This window comes from Papio anubis, chromosome 16 (assembly GCF_008728515.1).
Source record: "Papio anubis isolate 15944 chromosome 16, Panubis1.0, whole genome shotgun sequence".
In the NCBI taxonomy this organism is placed as follows: Eukaryota; Metazoa; Chordata; class Mammalia; order Primates; family Cercopithecidae; genus Papio; species Papio anubis.
This window is the reverse complement of record NC_044991.1, coordinates 60,843,158-60,860,722: the sequence shown is the minus strand read 5'-3', so window position 1 is coordinate 60,860,722 and position 17,565 is coordinate 60,843,158. Positions and strand designations below refer to the sequence as shown.

General features: G+C 47.8%; 1 protein-coding gene and 1 long non-coding RNA gene across 2 annotated transcripts in view; one reads left to right on the top strand and one right to left on the bottom strand.

Annotated features, from left to right (window-relative positions):
- The window catches only part of CHMP4B (charged multivesicular body protein 4B), a 43,875-nt gene extending 41,366 nt beyond the window's left edge, over nucleotides 1-2,509 (bottom strand). Inside the window, exon 1 of the mRNA XM_003904839.4 lies at nucleotides 2,142-2,509. Coding sequence (XP_003904888.1) covers nucleotides 2,142-2,331 — 190 coding nt within the window. The 5' untranslated portion in view covers nucleotides 2,332-2,509. The remainder of the gene's footprint in view (nucleotides 1-2,141) is intronic.
- Nucleotides 1,358-17,309, top strand: LOC103888048. Its single transcript, XR_004179053.1, has 3 exons — nucleotides 1,358-2,060; nucleotides 12,000-12,087; nucleotides 16,173-17,309. It is a non-coding gene; the product is annotated as an uncharacterized LOC103888048 (long non-coding RNA).
- The last annotated feature ends 256 nt before the right edge of the window (nucleotides 17,310-17,565 follow it).

Sequence of the window (17,565 nt, the reverse complement as noted above, 5' to 3'; positions counted from 1 at the left end):
AACCCAGGAGGCAGAGGTTGCAGTGAGCTGAGATCGTGCCACTGTACTCCAGCCTAGGCGACAGAGCAAGACTCCGTCTCAAAAGAAAAAACAAAACTGCAGAAACTAAGCGAGCTCCAGACCAAAAGATCAGAGGAGAATGGTAAACTGACACCTTCCTCCTGCATTCCAAAATGCAGAAAGGTAAAAACACTGACTCTGATGACCACAGAGGATCTGGACTAAGGGAGAGTCATCAGAGGAAAAAGCTAGAGACAGCAAAATATAACCCTGTTCCCATCTCCACAACTAAGCTGGAGTCCAGGCCACAAATGGACCCTGCAGCTGCCTCCTCACTGTTCTCCCTGCTCCCACCCTCATCCCCCACCCACTCTCCAAACAGCAGCCAGATGATGTTTTAAAAACTCTATCAATAAGGACACGTTCCAGCAAAATACCCTTCAAAAGCTTTTCATCCACTTGGAATAAAATCCAAACTCTTCACCAACAAGTTCAAAGTCCAACCCCCGCCCCCTTTATTTCATACCACTCTCCCTCCAAGCACTACATTCCGGACACAGGGGTCTCCCTCTTCTGTTTCTTACAACCTGCCAACCTCTGAGCCTTTTCCCATGCTGCTTTCCACGCCTGAAAGGCTCCTCCCCCAGATTTTTACAGAGCTGGTTCCTTCTCCAGACTCAGTTCAAACTTTACCTTTTCAAAGAAGCCTTCCCTGACTATTCTACCTCAAGTGGCATCCCTCCCACTCCACCACTCCCTATCAGACCATCTTTTTGTGTGTTTAGTACTTATCACCCCTGGACAGTATTTTCTTCATTTATTTTCCTGTTTCGGTCTTCTCTCCCATTAGGGTTGAGGCTGTGTTTTGTTCACCCCTATGAATACAGCGCATGCACCAGGCACTAAAAAGAATTTCCAGAATATTTGTTGACTATCAGCAGAGAAGCATCCTCAAGATAGGCTATTTTGTTCTCCTATTAGAATGCAGAAAACATCGATTTAGCCCCTACTATGTGCTGAGCACTGTAAATCCATGATTTTCTTTTCAGAAGGGTAAATTAGCTCAAGGTCACACTGTTAGTCACCAGCAGACTTCTGAGTGAATTACTTCACTTCTAAACCCCTCTCAAGGGGAAGGGATATCGTTCTGTGTTTCACTCTCACACGGCCATAACAAGAAAAAGCAAACATTTCTCAACAGCTTTACAGTTTTAAAGCATTTTCACATTCATCTCACTTAAGAAAAACACAAAGCACTTAGAATGCCCAGAAAGCTATACAACAACAGGAAGTAAAGTAAGCAGTGCTTCAAGATTCGATGTCGGGGCCCTGAATCCCAGTAGTGGGGACTGGGGAGGAGTCGGGAGTCTCTATTTCTGGTTCAGAGGGATGGGGAAGCGGTGAGTCACGGGGTGAAGGCTTGCGCCACGGGAAACTTTGGTAAGGCCAAGCTATGAGGAAACAAAAAGTGAATCACAACGCTAGAAGACACCTTAGGCCTCAACTGAGGCCAAACCCTGGCTGACGGATGGGGAAACTGAGGCCTCAAAGGGACAGCAACTTGCTCAAGTTCACTTAGCAAGTGAACAAGCAGGAATCAGGGGATCTCCTCTCCCCCAGTCCCCTTTTCTCTCCACCAAGGAGGCTTTTCAACGAGAATTCTGAGTTAAGAGGATGGCGGAGACGCCAAGGGCAGCTCACAGATTCCACCGAGGAGCCGGGAGAGGGCACAGGTAGGATCAGGAAGCACAGAAATGCTGGGATGGGGGCAGAAATGAGCCGAGGAGCAGGCAGGGGCAGTAGCTAGGCAGGTGGGTGAGGCCAAAGGGAGCAGAAAAAGGCGGAAGAGAAAGGGACAGTGTGAGGACGGAGGAAAGTGCTGTGAGATTGGGTCTGAAGGGGCCTGGCGGGGTGGAGAGAGGGTGAGAGGAGAGAGCAAAATAAGTCTGACGATGGAAAAGTCCAGGGATCGCGAAGACATTGAAGGGAGTCGGAGAGGGGGTCCCAGACCCGGCAAGAAGTCTGACCCGGAGAGTTCCAGGGTCAGACCAGACCCCGAGGTGAGTCACTAAGGGGGAAGTCCGGGGCCAGGGATCCTGGGGGGAGCCTGTGGGAAGTCTGAAGGGGCCGGGCCGCCTCACCGCGCTTGTTTTTGGTGCCGTGCTTCTTGGCGGCCGTCAGCTCCTGCTCGATTTTCTTCTCTAGGAACTCCTGTTTCTTGCTTAACATCTCCTCCGTGTCCCGCAGCCGCTGGATGGCCTCCTGGGGGGTCGGGCCGCCCTTGCCGGCCTTACCCCCTCCAGCCCCGAACAGCTTCCCGAACACCGACATGGTTGCTGCTCGCCGCGCCGGCCTTCGCCGCCCGCTCCGGCTCGGCTCGGCTCGGCTCCGGCGCCCGCTCCCAGCCCCGCCGCTCCCTGCCGCTGCAGGCCTCTCCTCCGCCTCCGCCTCCGCCCCGCAGCTGGGCCCGGCCGCGCCACCTCCCACAGGCCCCCACGCCCGGCCCGGCCGGCGTCAGGGCAACGCGCCGCTGACTACAACTCCCGGTGGGCAACGCGCCGGCCGCACCTCAAATCTAATGGAGGGAAGCGCGCTGCATGCCGGGAGGCTATAGTCTTCCGGCTTCAGGCGCTCCCCGGCGCGTCTTTTTGGTCTAGCTGGGGTCAAAGGGCGTGTGGCATGGTGGGAAATGTAGTCTTCTTGGCCTGCGCTCTGTAGGAGTGGTATAACAGTAAGACAAATAACAGTAAGTGTGCAACACTGCTCAAAAATGTATTGCTAGAATGGGATACCGGTATGCTTGAACTTTACATCATGTGAAGTTGTCTTAAAAGCGTGAAGGCAATAGTTGTTTTCAATTTCAACCTGTCAATTCTGTGGTCACAGAAGCAAAGCAGTATCTTCTCCAGTTAAGTACGGTAGTCTCCCCCTTGTCTGCGATTTTACTTTCAGCAGTTTCACTTGTCCAACTAAGGTCTGACAGTATTAAATAGAAAATTCCAGAAATAAATAATTCATAAGTTTTTAATTTCCATTGACCTAATGAAATCTCATGCTATCCTGTTCCATCCTACCTGCGATGTGAATCATCCCTTTGTCCAACATACCTCTACCACCTGTTAGTCACTTACCAGCTTAGGAGTTATCAGATGGATTGTCACGGTGTTTCAGTGCTTTCGTTCGAGTAACCCTCATTTTACTAAATAATGGCCTAAAGTGCAAGAGTAGTAACGCTGGCAGTTTGGATATGCCAAACTGAAGCTGTAAAGTGCTTCTTTTAAATGTAAGGATGGAAGTTCTCAGCTTAAGAAAAAATAATCGTATGCTGAGCTTACTGGGATCTGCAGTAAGAACGAATCATCTAGCCCTGGAATTGCGAAAGACATACCCAAGACTGGGCAATCTACAAAAGAAAGAGGTTTAATTGGACTTATAGTTCCAAATGGCAGGGGAAGCCTCACAATCATGGCAGAAGGCAAGGAGGAGTAAATGCCGTCTTACATGGATGGCAGCAGGCAAAGAGACGATGAGAGCCAAGCAAAAGGGGTGTCTCCTCATAAAATCATCAGATCTCATGAGACTTATTCACTACCACAAGAACAGTATGGGAGAAACTGCTGCCATGATTTAATTATCTCCTACCAGGTCCCTCCCACAACAGTGGGAATTATGGGAGATATAATTCAAGATGAGATTTGAATGGGGACACAGCCAAACTATATCAAGTACCAACTACAAGCAATTAGTGTTAGTCACCTGGACCTCTGGGTTGAAAAGAATTTTGAGGCTGCATCAGAAATTCTTGTAAAAAAAGTGCCAAGATTGGCCTGGCATGGCGGCTCGCACCTGTAATCTCAGCATTTTGGGAGGCCAAGATGGGAAGACTGCTTGAACCCAGGAGTTTGAGACCAGCCTGGGCAACATAGGGAGACCCAGTCTCAAGAAATAATTAAAAATTACCTGGACATGGTGGCACACACCTATGGTCCCAGCTATTCAAGAGGCTGAGGCAGGAGGATCACTTGAGCCCGGGAAGTTGAGGCTGCAGTGAGCTGTGAACATGCAACTGCACTCCAGCCTGGGTGACAGAGTGAGATGCTGTCTCAAAAAAAAAAAGAAAAAAAAAAGTGCTCAAGATGGATTTGTGATGTCTACCCAGGGTATGGGATGGGGAGTGGTGACACGTGGGCACAGTAGCTGCCATCTTGGCTGAGAATTCAGCTGCCACGATAGAGATTCACAGAGTGGACTGGCTCAGTACTGGAGAGCCCTGGGCTTTGCTGGTCTTGATTTTTCTGGTCTCTCAGACAAATGCACAGCCTTTTCAAACTCTGACCAACTCGTATTAACTTATTCAAAACTGTGTGAAAAAGAATGAGCCACTGGTACATGCAAGAATTTGGATGACTCACAGATATTATGCTGAGTGAAAGAAACCAGATACAAAAGCCTGTATGATTCCACATATACGAAGCTCAAAAACAGGCAAAACTAATCTGTGGTGTTAGGAATCAGAATAATGGTTACCTCCAGGGAGGTACAGACCAGGAAGAGGACCTTACGAGGTGCTAACAGGTTCAATAGCAGGATCCAGAGGTGTTCACATGGCTGTATACAAATTCATCAGTGTTTATACTTAAGATCAGTGCCCTTTACATATCTTATGTACTTTATTAAACATGTTACATTGGCTGGGCGCGGTGGCTCAAGCCTGTAGTCCCAGCACTTTGGGAGGCCGAGACGGGCGGATCACGAAGTCAGGAGATCGAGACCATCCTGGCTAACACGGTGAAATCCCGTCTCTACTAAAAAATACAAAAAACTAGCCGGGCGAGGTGGCGGACGCCTTTAGTCCCAGCTACTCGGGAGGCTGAGGCAGGAGAATGGCATAAACCCGGGAGGCGGAGCTTGCAGTGAGCTGAGATCCAGCCACTGCACTCCAGCCTGGGCCACCGAGCGAGACTCTGTCTCAAAAAAAAAATGTTACATTACAATTTAATAAAACATCTCTAGGCCAGGCATGGTGGCTCATGCCTGTAATCCCAGCACTTTGAGAGGCCAAGGTGGGTGGATCACTTGAGGTCAGGAGTTTGAGACCAGCCTGGCCAACATGGTGAAACCCCGAGTCTACTAAAAAAATGCAAAAATGAGCTGAGCATGGTGGCGCGCACCTGTATTCCCAGCCACTCGGGACGCTGAGGTAGGAGAATCGCTTGAACCCAGGAGGTGGAGGTTGCAGTGAGCCGAGATCATGCCACTGCACTCCAGCCTGGGCAACATAGCAAGACTCCATCTCAAAAATAAGTAAATAAGTAAATAAACAACATCTCTAGCTGGGCATGGTGGCTCATGCCTGTAATCTCAGCACTCTGGGAAACCAAGGTGGGAGGATTGCTTGAGGCCACAGTTCAACACCATCCCAGGCAACATAGTGAGATCTCTTCTCTAGAAAAAAATTTAAAAATTAGCCGGGCATGGTGGTGCAAGCCTGTAGTCTGGGCTAGTTGGGAAGCTGAGGTGGAAAAATTGCTTGGGCCCAGGAGTTCAAAGCTACAGTGAGCTATGATGACACCACTGCACTCCAGCCTGGGCAACAGAGGGAGACCCTGTCTCAAAAAAAACCGAACAACAACAACAAAAAAAACCACACACACACAAAATATCTCTAATAAGAGGAGCAACAGAAGAATAGTTTTTATTTATTTGCAAAGTGCCTTTGCAAAATTTATTTGCAAAATCCCATCTCATCTCCATCATCCCTCTAAGCCCCATGAAATAAGCATTACTATCCACCTCCATTTTACAGTTGAGGAAACCGAGGCCCAAAGAAGTAGGAATTGACTAAAGTCACATGGTTAAAGATACCCAGCCATATATTTGTAAACTTCCTTGAAAGCATTAATTATGAAATAAAACCTTAATTATGAAACTTGGTCTCACATAATTACACCAAGTTAAATACAGAGGACTTTGCTGATTTTTAGTTGTAAAAAAGAGTTCATCCAACATCCTATCCTGATTAAACAAAAAAACAAACCTGAAACACTCAGCCAACTAGGAAGAGGAGAGAACATCTCAACCTGGTAAGAGGCATCTGTGCAAAACCCACAGCTAACATCATACTTAATGGTGAAGACAAAGGCCGAAAGCTTTCCCCCTAAGATCAGGAATAAGATAAGGATGCCTACTCTCATCACTTCCAATCAACATTATACTGAAAGTTCTTGCCAGGGCAATTAAGCAAGAAAAATAAATAAAAAGGCATCCAGATTGGAAAACCAGAGGTAAAACTATTTATATTTGCAGATGACGTGATCTCATATAGAGAAAAACCTAAAGAATACACAGAAAGCTATTAGAACTAAAAATGAGTTTAGCACAGTTCAACAATATCAATACACAAAAATCAGTTGTATTTCTGTACATTAGCAATGAGCAATATGAAAATGATATTAAGAATCTTTTCCATTTACAATAGCCTCAAAAATAATAAAACATTTAGCAATAAATTTAACCACGGAAAGGAAAGGCTTGTCCTCTGAAAAGTACCAAACCTTGTTGAAAGAAATTAAGGAAGACCTAAATAAATGGAAAGACATTCCATCTGCATGGATTAGAGGACTTCATTGTTAAGATAGCAACACTCTCCAAATTGCTCAACAGATTCAATACAAGCCTTTCAAAATCTGAGCTGCATTTTTTGCAGAAATGGACAAGTTTATCGCACACCTCATATGGAATTGCAAGAGACCCTGAATAGTCAAAACAGTATTCAAAAAGAAAAATAAAGTTGGCAGATTCACATGTCCTGATTTCAAAACTTACTACAAAGCTACAATAATCAAAGATGTTTATCGATCAGTTGAATAGAATTGAGAGTACAGGCCGGGCGCAGTGGCTCAAGCCTGTAATCCCAGCACTTTGGGAGGCCGAGACGGGCGGATCACGAGGTCAGGAGATCAAGACCATCCTGGCTAACCCGGTGAAACCCCGTCTCTACCAAAAAATACAAAAACTAGCCGGGCAAGGTGGCGGGCGCCTGTAGTACCAGCTACTCGGGAGGCTGAGGCAGGAGAATGGTGTAAACCCGGGAGGCAGAACTTGCAGTGAGCTGAGATCCGGCCACTGCACTCCCGCCTGGGCGACAGAGCGAGACTCCGTCTCAAAAAAAAAGAAAAAAAAAAAAAAAGAATTGAGAGTACAAAAATAAACCTATACATCTATAGTCAATTTATTTTCAACAAGTGTGCTAAGACCATTAAATAGGGGATGCATAGTCTTTTCAACAAGTGGTGCTAGGACAGCTGGGTATCCAAATGCAAAGGAATGAGGCCAGGTCCTGTGGCTCATGCCTGTAATCCCAGCACTTTGGGAGGCCAAGGCAGGAGGATTGCAGGAGCCCAGGAGTTTAAGACCAGCTTAGGTAACATAGTAACACCCCAGTTCTGAAAAAAAAAAAAAAAAGAATAATAAATAAAATTAGCCAGGCATGGTGGTGTGTGCCTGCAGTCTCAGTTACTCAGGAGGCTAAGGTGGAACAATCACTTGAGCCCAGGAGTTCAAGGCTGCAGTGAGCTGTGATTTCATCACTCCACTGCAGCCTGGGTGACAAAGTGAGACCCTGTCACCCAGGCTGACCCTATATGAAATGTTCAAAATAGTCAAATGCGGCCGGGCGCGGTGGCTCAAGCCTGTAATCCCAGCACTTTGGGAGGCCGAGGCGGGTGGATCACGAGGTCAGGAGATCGAGACCATCCTGGCTAACATGGTGAAACCCCGTCTCTACTAAAAATACAAAAAACTAGCCGGGCGTGGTGGCGGGCGCCTGTAGTCCCAGCTACTCGGAGGCTGAGGCGGGAGAATGGCGTGAACCCGGGAGGCGGAGCTTGCAGTGAGCCGAGATCGCGCCACTGCACTCCAGCCTGGGCGACAGAGCGAGACTCCGTCTCAAAAAAAAAAAAAAATAGTCAAATGCATAGAGATAGAAAGCAGATTAGTGGTTGCCAGGATCCAGAGAGGGGGGAAAAGGAGAATGACTGCTTAATGGGTACAGGGTTTCTTTTTGGGATGATGAAAATGTTATGTAACTAGATTATGATGATGGTTACACAATATTGTGAATGTACTAAAAAGTGCTGAGTGTATACTTTAATTAAAATGGTGGGTTTTTTTGTTTTTGTTTTTGTTTTTGTAGCTGGAGTCTCACTCTATTGCCCAGGCTAGAGTGGAGTGGTGCAATCCTGGCTCAATGCAACCTCTGCCTCCCAGGCTCAAGCAATTATCCTGCCTCAGCCTCCTGAGTAGCTGAGATTACAGGTACTGCCATCATACCTGGCTAATTTTTTGCATTTTTAATAGAGATGGGGTTTCACTGTGTTGGCCAGGGTGGTCTCGAACTCCTGACCTCAGGTGATCCACCCGCCTCAGCCCCCCAAAGTGCTGGGATTACAGGCATCAGCCACCACACCCGGCCAAAATGGTCAATTTTATGTCATGTGAATTTTATCTCAATTTCTATTTTTATTGTTTTTTTTTTTTTTTTTTTTTTGAGACGGAGTCTGGCTTTGTAGCCCAGGCTGGAGTGCGGTGGCCGGATCTCAGCTCACTGCAAGCTCCGCCTCCCGGGTTCACGCCATTCTCCGGCCTCAGCCTCCCGAGTAGCTGGGACTACAGGCGCCCGCCACCTCGCCCGGCTATTTTTTTTGTATTTCTTAGTAGAGACGGGGTTTCACCGTGTTAGCCAGGATGGTCTCGATCTCCTGACCTCGTGATTCGCCCATCTCGGCCTCCCAAAGTGCTGGGATTACAGGCTTGAGCCACCGCGCCCGGCCCTATTTTTATTGTTTGAGACAGAGTCTCGCTTTGTTGCCCAGACTGGAGTGCAGTGGCGCAGTCTCAGCTCACTGCAACCTCCACCACCCAGTTTCAAGCACCCACCACTATACCCGGCTAATTTTTGTATTTTCAGTGGAGACAGGGTTTCACCATTTTGGCCAGGCTGGTCTCAAACTCTCAAACTCCTGATCTCAGGTGATCTGCCTACATCCGCCTCCCAAAATTTTGGATTACAGGCTACAACCACCACGCCCGGCCTTATCTCAATTTTTTTTTTTTTTTTTTTTTTTTTTTTGAGACAGTTTCACTCTTGTCACCTACGCTGGAGTACAATGGTGCGATCTCGGCTCACCACAACCTCCGCCTCCCGGGTCCCGGTTCAAGCAGTTCTCCTGCCTCAGCCTCCAGAGTAGCTGAGATTACAGGCATGTGCCACCACACCCAGCTAATTTTTGTATTTTTAGTAGAGACGGGGTTTCACCATGTTGGCCAGGCTGGTCTCAAACTCCTGACCTCGTGATACGCCCGCCTCAGCCTCCCAAAGTGTTGGGATTACAGGCGTGAGCCACCGCACCCGGCCCCTTATCTCAATTTTTAAAAGTGCGTTGAAGTAACGAAGAGGGAACATGTTTTGATGCCTACCACACAAACCTAGATTAGAAGTGGGGCTCTGCCATTCAGCCATGTGCTTTACCTGCCTTGGTTTTCCTATCCGAGAAACAGAAATAACACTATATTCCTCACCAGGCCATTCTGATGACTCAGTGACAACACAGACAAAGGCCTTAGCACAGAATATGTATTCAACCAATATTTATGAAATAATAGGCCGGGCGCGGTGGCTCAAGCCTGTAATCCCAGCACTTTGGGAGGCCGAGGCGGGCGGATCACGAGGTCAGGAGATCGAGACCATCCTGGCTAACATGGTGAAACCCCGTCTCTACTAAAAATACAAAAAACTAGCCGGGCGTGGTGGCGGGCGCCTGTAGTCCCAGCTACTCGGAGGCTGAGGCAGGAGAATGGCCTGAACCTGGGAGGCGGAGCTTGCAGTGAGCAGAGATCGCGCCACTGCACTCCAGCCTGGGTGACACAGCGCGAGACTCCGTCTCAAAAAAAAAAAAAAAAAAAAAAAAAAAAAAGAAATAATAACCACAGGAATAATAATCATTAACATCCATGGAACCCTCACTCCGACAGACAGCTTACATAGAATATCTCATTTATTTTTTTATTTTTTTTTTATTTTATTTTTTGAGACAGGGTCTCACTCTGTCACCCAGGCTGGAGTGCAGTGGCACGATCATGGCTCACTGCAACCTCTGCCTCCCAGGCTCAAGCAATCCTCCCACCTCAGCCTCCCGAGTAGCTGTGACCACAGGTGTGTGCCACCACACCCAGCTAATTTTTGTATCTTTTATAGAGACAGGGTCTCCCTATGTTGCCCAGGCTGGTCCGAAACCCCTGGGCTCAAGTGATTCTCCCACCTTGGCCTCTCAAAGTGCTGGGATTACAGGTGTAAGCCATCACGCCCAGCCAGATTATCTCATTTAATCATCCAACTATAGTTCTATGAGGCAGGTACAGATTACAGCTGAGGAAACAGAAGCTTGGAGAGGTTGAATAACTTGCCGAAGATCACACCATTATTGAGTGGTCTGGTTGGCACTTGAACCGTGAGAAAATAACAGAGAATCTTCACTCAGCACTTTATGCTAAGCCAGATACTGAGTCGAGGATTTTACATGCATTACCTCATTTAGCCCACACAACAACTATATGAGGTAGGCTTTATTGTTCCCATTTTATACGTTAACAGAGGTTGGACAGCTTGCCTAAGATCACACACTTGTAGGTGGCAGAGCTGGGATTCTTACTGTAAATGCAACCCATTTAGCCACTGTACTATTCTGCCTACATGCCAATGAATGAATGAACAGACATTCAAAACAGGTAAATAAATAAAGTGTGGTGGGCCTGGGAGCAGGTCTGACCTCCCAGGGGAGTGGGGCAAAGTAAGCAATGGGGGCAGGAAAGGCCTGGCCCAGCAGAACTTGAGGGGTTAAGGGAGGAGTGAGGGGGAGGCGGGTGAGATTGTTGACCCTGAAAGGACCTTACACTCATGCTAATGGTGGGTTACAGGGCCTACTCCATACCTATTTGTCTGACCACATGCAGGCCATGCAGCAGGCCCTAGACGGCCACACAGGCTCTAGTCAATGACCGTGACTCCTGGACTTTACCCCAGGGAAACCCACATCCTCACCCAGGCCCAGGCCCAAGGCATAGGTAGACTAGAAGTCTCCCTGCACGAGGATGGAAAAGTACACATCCAATCCCTTAGAATGTCCTGTTGGCTCTACCCTCAAAATATATCCAGAACCCTATCATTTCTTACCATCTTCATTGCTGTCACTCTGGTCAAAAGTACCTGCACTATTGCAGTAGCCTCCTGGTGGGCAGGATAATGGTCCTTCAAAGACGTCCATGTCCTCATCCCCAGAATATCCTTAAATGGACTTTGCAGAAATGTTAAGGAGCTTGAAATGGTCGGGCACAGTGGCTCACACCTGTAATCCCAGCACTTTGGGAGGCCGAGGTGGGCAGATCACGAGGTCAGGAGATCGAGACCATCCTGGCCAACATGGCAAAACCCCGTCTTTACTAAAAATACAAAAAATTAGCCAGGCATGGTCGTGTGTGCCTGTAGTCCCAGCTACTCAGGAGGCTGAGGCAGGAGAATGGGGTGAACCCAGGAGGCAGAGCTTGCAGTGAGCCAAGATAGTGCCACTGCACTCCAACCTGGGCGACCGAGCGAGACTCCATCTCAAAAAAAAAAGGAGCTTGAAATGATGAGATTATTCTGGATTATCCAGCTGGCCTCAACGTAATCACAAAACAGAAGCAAAAGGTTTCAGAGTCAGAGACTGGTAGGATGCTGCCCTTCTGGCTTTGAATGGAGAAAGGGGCCACAAGCCAAGGAATGCAGGTGGTTTCTAGAAACCGGAAAAGACAATGGAACAGATTCTCCCCTAGAGCTTCCAGAAGGACACAGCCCTGCCAACCACTTGATTTTAGTCCAGTGAGAACCATATCAGACTTCTGACCTCCAGAGTGGTAAGATCTGTGTTGGTTTAAACCACTAAGTTTCTGGTTCTTTATTACAGAAGCAAGAGGAACCTAATACTCTTCCCCATTGGCCTTCCTGTCTCCATCTTTATTCCTTCCAGTTCATTCTCTACATGGTAAGCAGAGGTATCCTTTAAAAAATATGTGTTTGACCGGGCACAGTGGCTCATCCCTATAATCCCAGCACTTTGGGAGGCCAAGGCGGGTGGATCACTTGAGGCCAGGAGTTCAAGACCAGCCTGGGTAACATGGTGAAACCCCTCTCTACTAAAAATACAAAAATTAGCCAGGCATGGTGGTACACACCTGTAGTCTCAGGAGGCAGAGGCACGAGAATCGCTTGAACCTGGGAGTTGGAGGTTGCAGTGAGCCAAGATCATGCCACTGCACTCCAGCCTGGGTAACAGAGACAGACTCTGTCTCAGGAAAAAAAACCAAAACATACATATATATATATATATTTTTTGACATCTGACATACACACACACACACACACACATATATATACACACACATATACACATATATACATATGTTTTGACATTGGACATATATACGTATGTCAGATCCAGTCACTGAATGCTCACAATCCTCCAATGGCTTTCCACGTCCCTCAAGTAAAACCCAAAGTCCTTTCAATGTCCCTCAAGTCCCTACATGATGTCATGGTTTTCCCGTCACCTCCTTGCCCTCCTTCTTTCCAGTGCCTCACTCCAACCACACTGGCCTCTCTACTCTTCCTCAAACACACCAGCAACCCCCAAACTCTCAAAACCTCTACTCACCTCTACTTTTTTTCCTTCTCTGTAATACTCGTCACCTCCTAACATCTATAACTTACTTATTTACTTTGTTGTTTATCTTCTGCTTCCTTCACAACGGATCTCCACAAATAATTGTTTTGCTCATGATGTATCATTGAAGAACTATGCCTGGCACATAGTAGGTACTTAAGAAATATTTGTTCCATGAATAAATAAGTGGACTGAGGAAGCAGTGACCTGGGAAGCAGCCTTGCCTTGATGAGACTTTGGACAAGACCTTTTCCCTCCCTGGGACTGTTTATTCTCTGTGATTCTTCAAAGGAACCAAGGCCCTAAAAGTTCGGCCTTGGCCTCCTGCCTCTGGGTTCTGTGCCTAAGCCTACCCGAGGCACCCTCAGCTAGTAAGAGGTCACTCCCAGTCCTTAGGTGAAACCTGCTCACCTCCCTGATCACCACCCTTCAGGCCCTGAAAGCTTTGTGTGTGGGGGGTCACTTGCTGGCAGCCTTGGGGGTTGGGAGCACCAGTAGCTGCCACCTCCACTCCTTCTTCCCTAAGGGAGACAAAACTAGTCCAGCCAGTTCTCCTGGGTCACAGGGACACCTGCTCTGTTGCCGGAGACTTCCAAGCCACCTGCATTAGTCATCTGGCCCAGATATTCTCTGCTCCGTCTTTGAACAAAGGAAAATATCCTTTTATATCAGACATTACTTCCCTGGAGTCTGGGCCAGTCCTATCTCAGCCTACATGACAGATTCCCCTTTGGCCTCCCTGGGGTGAGAGGAGGGGGTGGGTAAAGTGGGCCTTCTTCTCTCAAAGTGCTGTTGTTTATTCACTCGACAAATATTGATCGAACAATTCCTGGGAAGGTCTAAGCACTGTAGATATATCAGGAACAAAACAGACAAAAGTCGATGCCTTTGTGGACCTTTTGTTTCTAATGAGGACAACAGACAATAAACAAATGTCTAATATAATGTCAAGGGTGATGAATAAAAATAAAATAGGGTAAGGAATTCGAGAATGATAGAGGTGGGGCTATGTTAGACAGATTGGCCAAGGAAAACTATCAGAGGAAATGAGTGTTTTTGGTTTTTGATTTTTTTTTTTTTTTGAGATGGAGTCTCACTTTGTTGCCTGGGCTGGAGTGCAGTGGCATGATCTCAGCTCACTGCAACCTTTACCTCCCTGGTTCAACTGGTTCTCTAGCCTCGGCCTCCCGAGTAGCTGGGATTACACACACGCACCAGCATGCCCGGCTAATTTTTTGTATTTCTTAGTAGAGACGGGGTTTTGCCACATTGGCCAGGTTGGTCTCGATCTCCTGACCTTGTGATCCGCCTACCTCGGCCTCCCAAAGTGCTGGGATTACAGGTGTGAGCCACCACGCCTGGCCCAAATGTCCCAATTTTTTACATTTTCTAATTGCTTCTGGAGTAGAGGAGCATAGTCGATTTGTATATATTGATCTTGCTACTATTTCAGCACCCTTGCTATTATCTCACCCTTTCCAATCCTGATACTATTTATTTCTTTTTCTTGCTCTATTATTCTGGCCAGGCCTCTAATGTAATATTGGAGTCATAACAGCATAACATCCTTGTGTCATTCCTGACGCGTAGCATCTCACATTTCACCACTGCAGTATATTTTAAATTTGTTGTTAAATGTTGGCTCACTTTTTCAGACACTGTGAATGCCAAACTGTCTGGAGGCTGCCATGAGCGGCAATTTGTGATCTCTGCTTTACCTGAATTATTTCCCTGAATTGTGACATCAACCTCGCCACGTAGGTACTATTATTCTCCACACTGACACGAGGAAACTGAGGTTCAGATAGGTGAAGTGACTTGCCATAGTCACACAGCTAGGAGGGGGCAGAGCCAGAATTCAAACCCAGCTCTGCTTGATACCAAAGACTGTAATCTTTCTCTTTTTCTTTTTTTTTGAGATGGACTTTTATTTATTTATTTATTTATTTATTTATTTTTTGATACAGAGTTTACTCTTACTCTGACACTCACATGTCCAGGAGTTTACTCTGTCACCCCGGCTGGAGTGCAATGGTGAGATCTTGGCTCACTGCAACCTCCGTCTCCTGGGTTCTAGAGATTCTCCTGCCTCGGCTTCCCAAGTAGCTGGGATTACAGGCAAGCGCAACCACGAATGGCTAATTTTTTGTATTTTTAGTAGAGATGGGGTTTTGCCATGTTGGCCAGGCTGGTCTCAAACTCCTGACCTCAGGTGATCCGCCCGTCTTGGCCTCTCAAAGGGCTAGGATTACAGGAGTCAGCCACCGCGCCGGGTCAAAGACTGTGATCTTTCCGGGGATAGAGTGAGACCCTGGATGCCTAGGCCAGCCCCTTTTTATGCTCCACTCTGTCCAGCATCTTGGAGTTCGGTGGCGGACCCTGGGGTCCTGGAGCAGCTATCATCAACTTTCTTATTTATTTATTTATTTATTTATTTATTTATTTAGAGAAAGAGTCTTGCTCTGTCCCCCAAGCTGGAGTGTGGTGGCATGAACTCGGCTCACTTCAACCTCTGCCTCACGGATTCAAGAGATTCTCCTGCCTCAACCTCCCGAGTAGCTAGGACTACAGGTACGTGCCATCACGCCTGGCTAATTTTTTGTGTTTTTAGTAGAGATGGAGGTTCACCATGTTAGCCAGGATGGTCTCAATCTCCTGTCCTTGTGATCTGCCCACCTCGGCCTCTCAAAGTGCTGGGATTTGTCACCAACTTTCTGTTAAACATTATAGCTGATCTTGGTATGTCCTTATCTGTGGCCTGGCTCTGCTACCTCCCTGCTGTGTAACTTCGGGTTGCTTAGCCTTAATGTTCCTGTTGCCTCATCTCAGCTGCAAAATGGGCTTAAAAGTAGCACCTCCATTGAAGTGCTGGGGATGGTGCCAGGCATTTGATAACTAATAAATGTAAGTTCTTGTGATTACCAGTAGACATGTATGCCTGTGTACACTGACACGAAGAAGCAATAGAAAAACCACTTAAATAGGAAGAAGTTGTCATTTTTTTTTTTTTGAGACGGAGTTTCATTCTTGTCACCCAGGCTGGAGTGCAATGGCACGATCTCAGTTCACTGCAACCTCCGCCTCCCAGGTTCAAGTGATTCTCCTGCCTCAGCTTCCTAAGTAGCTGAGATTACAGACATGTGCCACCACGCCCAGCTAATTTTTTTGTATTATTAGTAGAGACGGGGTTTCACCATGTTGGCCAGGCTAGTCTCAAACTCCTGACCTCGGGTGATCTATCTGCCCCAGCCTCCCAAAGTGCTGGGATTATAGGTGTGAACCACCACACCCGGCTGAAGATGTCATTCTTCACATTTCTTTCAATGCCATTGTACAATTTTTTTAAATGTTCACTGTCTCCCACGACTCCTTCATTATGTGGAGAATAAAGTCCAGATTCCTTAACCCATATCTAAGTCCCTCTCTGATTCATCAACCCACACTTCAATCGCAGAAAGTGGCTAAGAACCCATGGAGGCAGGCTGCCCCAGCTTGAGTCCCAGCTCTGCAGCTTTCCTGGCTGTGTGAGCTTGGGTAAGGAAGTTTGCCCCTCTGGGCCTGGGTTTTCTCAGCTGTAAAATACGGAAAGTAACAGCACTCACATGACAGGCTGAGGCGACGTGACTGTAAATAGCCTGGCACAGTGTTCCTCGTGTGGAGAAGCTGGAAGCATCAGCCATGATCATTACCCACCTACTCCTCCGAGACCTCTGGTCATCCTGGAACATCCGCCGGCCCCAGAACATAGCAGGCCCGGCGCTGTCCCACCCCAAGGTGTTTGTGCACGCCCTGCTCTCACACGGCACACCTTCCCCTATCCATCCACCCATCAAAGCACCCCAGGCCAAGGCCCAGCTCCAGGGGCATCCCCTCTGACTTCCTGTCCCCACCAGCCCCCCTTGGGCCTTTGTGCAGGCCGGTACACTTTCACACCTCACCCCCATCAACTCTGTCCCTCCTGCTGCCTCACACCCTTCCTGAGGACGTGGGAAGCTGGGCCTGGCTCTGGGCTCCAGCCCTGAGTTCCAACACAGATGACTGAGGGACCTGCCAGCCTTCAAAACAATTCAGTCATCAAATGGAGTTGACAGCCCAGAAGGGTGGCTGTGAAGATAAACAGAAAACACTAGTCAAAGGCCCTTTTCTCTTCCCGCCTCCTCATGAGCCCAATCCACCTCCCACCTGGACCAGCTGAGGGGGAGGAGGAAGCACTGGATGTGGGGACACTGACGGCCTCCAGATGCCCACGCGAGAGGAATTTCTGATCTTGATTACAACGGATTTGGAGGTGGCTAACAATCCCGAATTCCCACAAGTAAGTACAAACCCTGACCCCCGTGGGGTGTTGTCCTGGACCGTTTTCTGTGGATGGGTGTTCCCAATTTCCTTTTTTTTTTAAATCTTTGAGACAGGGTCTTGCTCAGTTGCCCAGGCTGGAATGCAGTGGCACAATCTCAGCTCACTGCAGCCTCGACCTGCTGGGCTCAAGTGATCCTCCCACATCAGCCTCCTGCATATCTGGGACTACAGGCACCGGCCACCACGCCTAGCTAATTTTTTTCTTTTTTTTTTTTGAGACAGGGTCTCACACTGTCTCCCAGGCTGGAGTACAGTGGCACGATCTCAGCTCACTGTAACCTCTGTCTCCTGGGTTCAAGTGATTCTCCTGCCTCAGCTTCTCAAGTAGCTGGGAATACAGGCGTGCGCCACCACACCTGGCTAATTTTTGTATTTTTAGTAGAGACAGGGTTTCGCCATGTTAGCCAGGCTGGTCTCAAACTCCTGACCTCAGGTGATCCGCCCATCTTGG